Raw genomic sequence first — 1,911 nt, forward strand, 5'->3', positions numbered from 1 at the left:
AATGGGATGTGAATTTTAACGAGTCAGAAAATGTTTTAGCTGAATAGGATAGCAGCCATGACCTTGTGAAATAGGCTTAAAAAGAGGAACAGCACTCAAGCTACTTTACAAGTTATTCCCAGACAGACCTAGACAGCCTGAAGATATTCTTCTGGAGCAACCTTGCATTCATTGATCTGGGTGAATATCCACTTAAAATCTATTGAAAAATAAGTCAGCAAGTGAATGTGCCAGACTGAAATAATGCAACTTAATATAAGCAGAACATCAGACATCATTTTGGATATTAAAGAACAGAGATAACAAAACTTTGCAATATGAACACTTACATAAGTTTAGAAATGAAACGGGGTGAATCATTGTGAGAGAGATGACAGCTTTACAATGTTTTTGTAGAATCAAATAAAAAATAATGTCATTGAAGAGGAATTTTATGTCAAATTCCCCTTCAGAGTGAATGTATGGTCTCTTCATATCAGTTCACTGCCATAGTGTTCTGTCATGTTCTGGCATGTCTTAGCAATATTTACAGTATGTGTTATGAAAACAGGCATTGTGGATGAAAAGGTTGACTTGTGACTTTATAAGCAGGATAACTAGCTTTTCAAGCTGTGCATGCACCACCTTTGGAATTCACATGCATTCTCATTTGAGATTCTCAGGCAGCTGGATCCAGATCTCTGTGCAAACATTCAACAATGCTTAAGGTTAGCTATTTCCTCTTGGGTTTCTTTAAATGATTGTAATTGAGATTTTTGTATAGAGACACTATTTATAACAAACTGAAGTTCTATAGTTGTAATTTTTGACTTTGTTTTAACTGTCTATGTTAGTAAACAGTGTATATCTTGTGATCATAGATCATTTGTTGTACATACACTTTCGTAATCAAATTACACTATTTTTCAACCACTTCATTTTCTTTTTCTGGTTGTTTGCTTTCAACAGAAAGAAGTCAAGCCGTACTGGAATTTGTCAGTCAAAATCTTATATGCGAAGTTCCATCAGTCCTATGACTACGGTGAGACAGGTTGTCCTCTCAACATCAGCCAAATATATTCATTTACAAATTGTAATTTTCTTTTTAGCAGAAGTGTAAAGTTTAAAGCGAACATGTCTAAACCTGTTTGCAGTTTTGATTTAAAAAAATGTGTGTTGCTTGAACTTGCTCTGCTAGGTACACATGCCTATAATGCACTCATTACCGTGGGAAGTAGGGGTGCTGAGGGTGCTGAGGGTGCTGCAGCACCCCCTGGAGTGTAGCCCACGAAATGGGAAGTAGGGGTGCTGAGGGTGCTGCAGCACCCCCTGGAGTGTAGCCCACGAAAAAATGGGGGTGCTGAGGGTGCTGAGTTAAAAATAAATGAATGAACAATATGTAATACAAAATAAATAATATTCATTTTATTAATTAGTATATTCATTAAAATTCATTAAAAAAAAGAAGCCTAAGCCTACAATGACAAGAAGCAACGGTTAAATATGAGTTAAGTTGAATCAAATTGACTGTGAAAGTCGTCTCAACTGATTAAACGTATTAAACTGACTTAAAAAATCATTTGTTGCCATGATTTTTGGATTATATTATAACCTGTAACATGTCTCTGCCGTACCCAAATTAAGAATTAACAACCATTTCTACAGACAGCAGAGAAAGAGCGAGAGCGTCTACCTCAGCAGCAACAAATCTCGCATTCTCACATCTGTAGCGCTTATTTTGATCTTTAACGCTAGGTCTTTACTATTCTTGAAACAAAATTAATTCTTAAGGTTGATTCAGTATTACTCTTAATGAAACACACACACACAACATCAACAATGCTACAATGACAAAGTCACTTATATTAAACATAAAACTTTTATGAACAGATAAGAACAAATAAGATCAGTGGCGTAGCGTCTGGTTATGCA

At 35.5% G+C, this 1,911-nt stretch overlaps 1 protein-coding gene across 1 annotated transcript in view; it reads left to right on the forward strand.

Annotated features, from left to right (window-relative positions):
• The first annotated feature begins 641 nt into the window (after positions 1-641).
• Positions 642-1,911, forward strand: part of LOC107689769 (cytosolic phospholipase A2 zeta-like) — a 30,062-nt gene continuing 28,792 nt past the window's right edge. The window contains exons 1-2 of the mRNA XM_016487912.1: positions 642-707; positions 949-1,021. Coding sequence (XP_016343398.1) covers positions 699-707; positions 949-1,021 — 82 coding nt within the window. The 5' untranslated portion in view covers positions 642-698. The remainder of the gene's footprint in view (positions 708-948; positions 1,022-1,911) is intronic.

The sequence above is a fragment of the Sinocyclocheilus anshuiensis genome, unplaced genomic scaffold, assembly GCF_001515605.1.
Source record: "Sinocyclocheilus anshuiensis isolate Anshui unplaced genomic scaffold, SAMN03320099.WGS_v1.1 scaffold918, whole genome shotgun sequence".
Taxonomy (NCBI): domain Eukaryota; kingdom Metazoa; phylum Chordata; class Actinopteri; order Cypriniformes; family Cyprinidae; genus Sinocyclocheilus; species Sinocyclocheilus anshuiensis.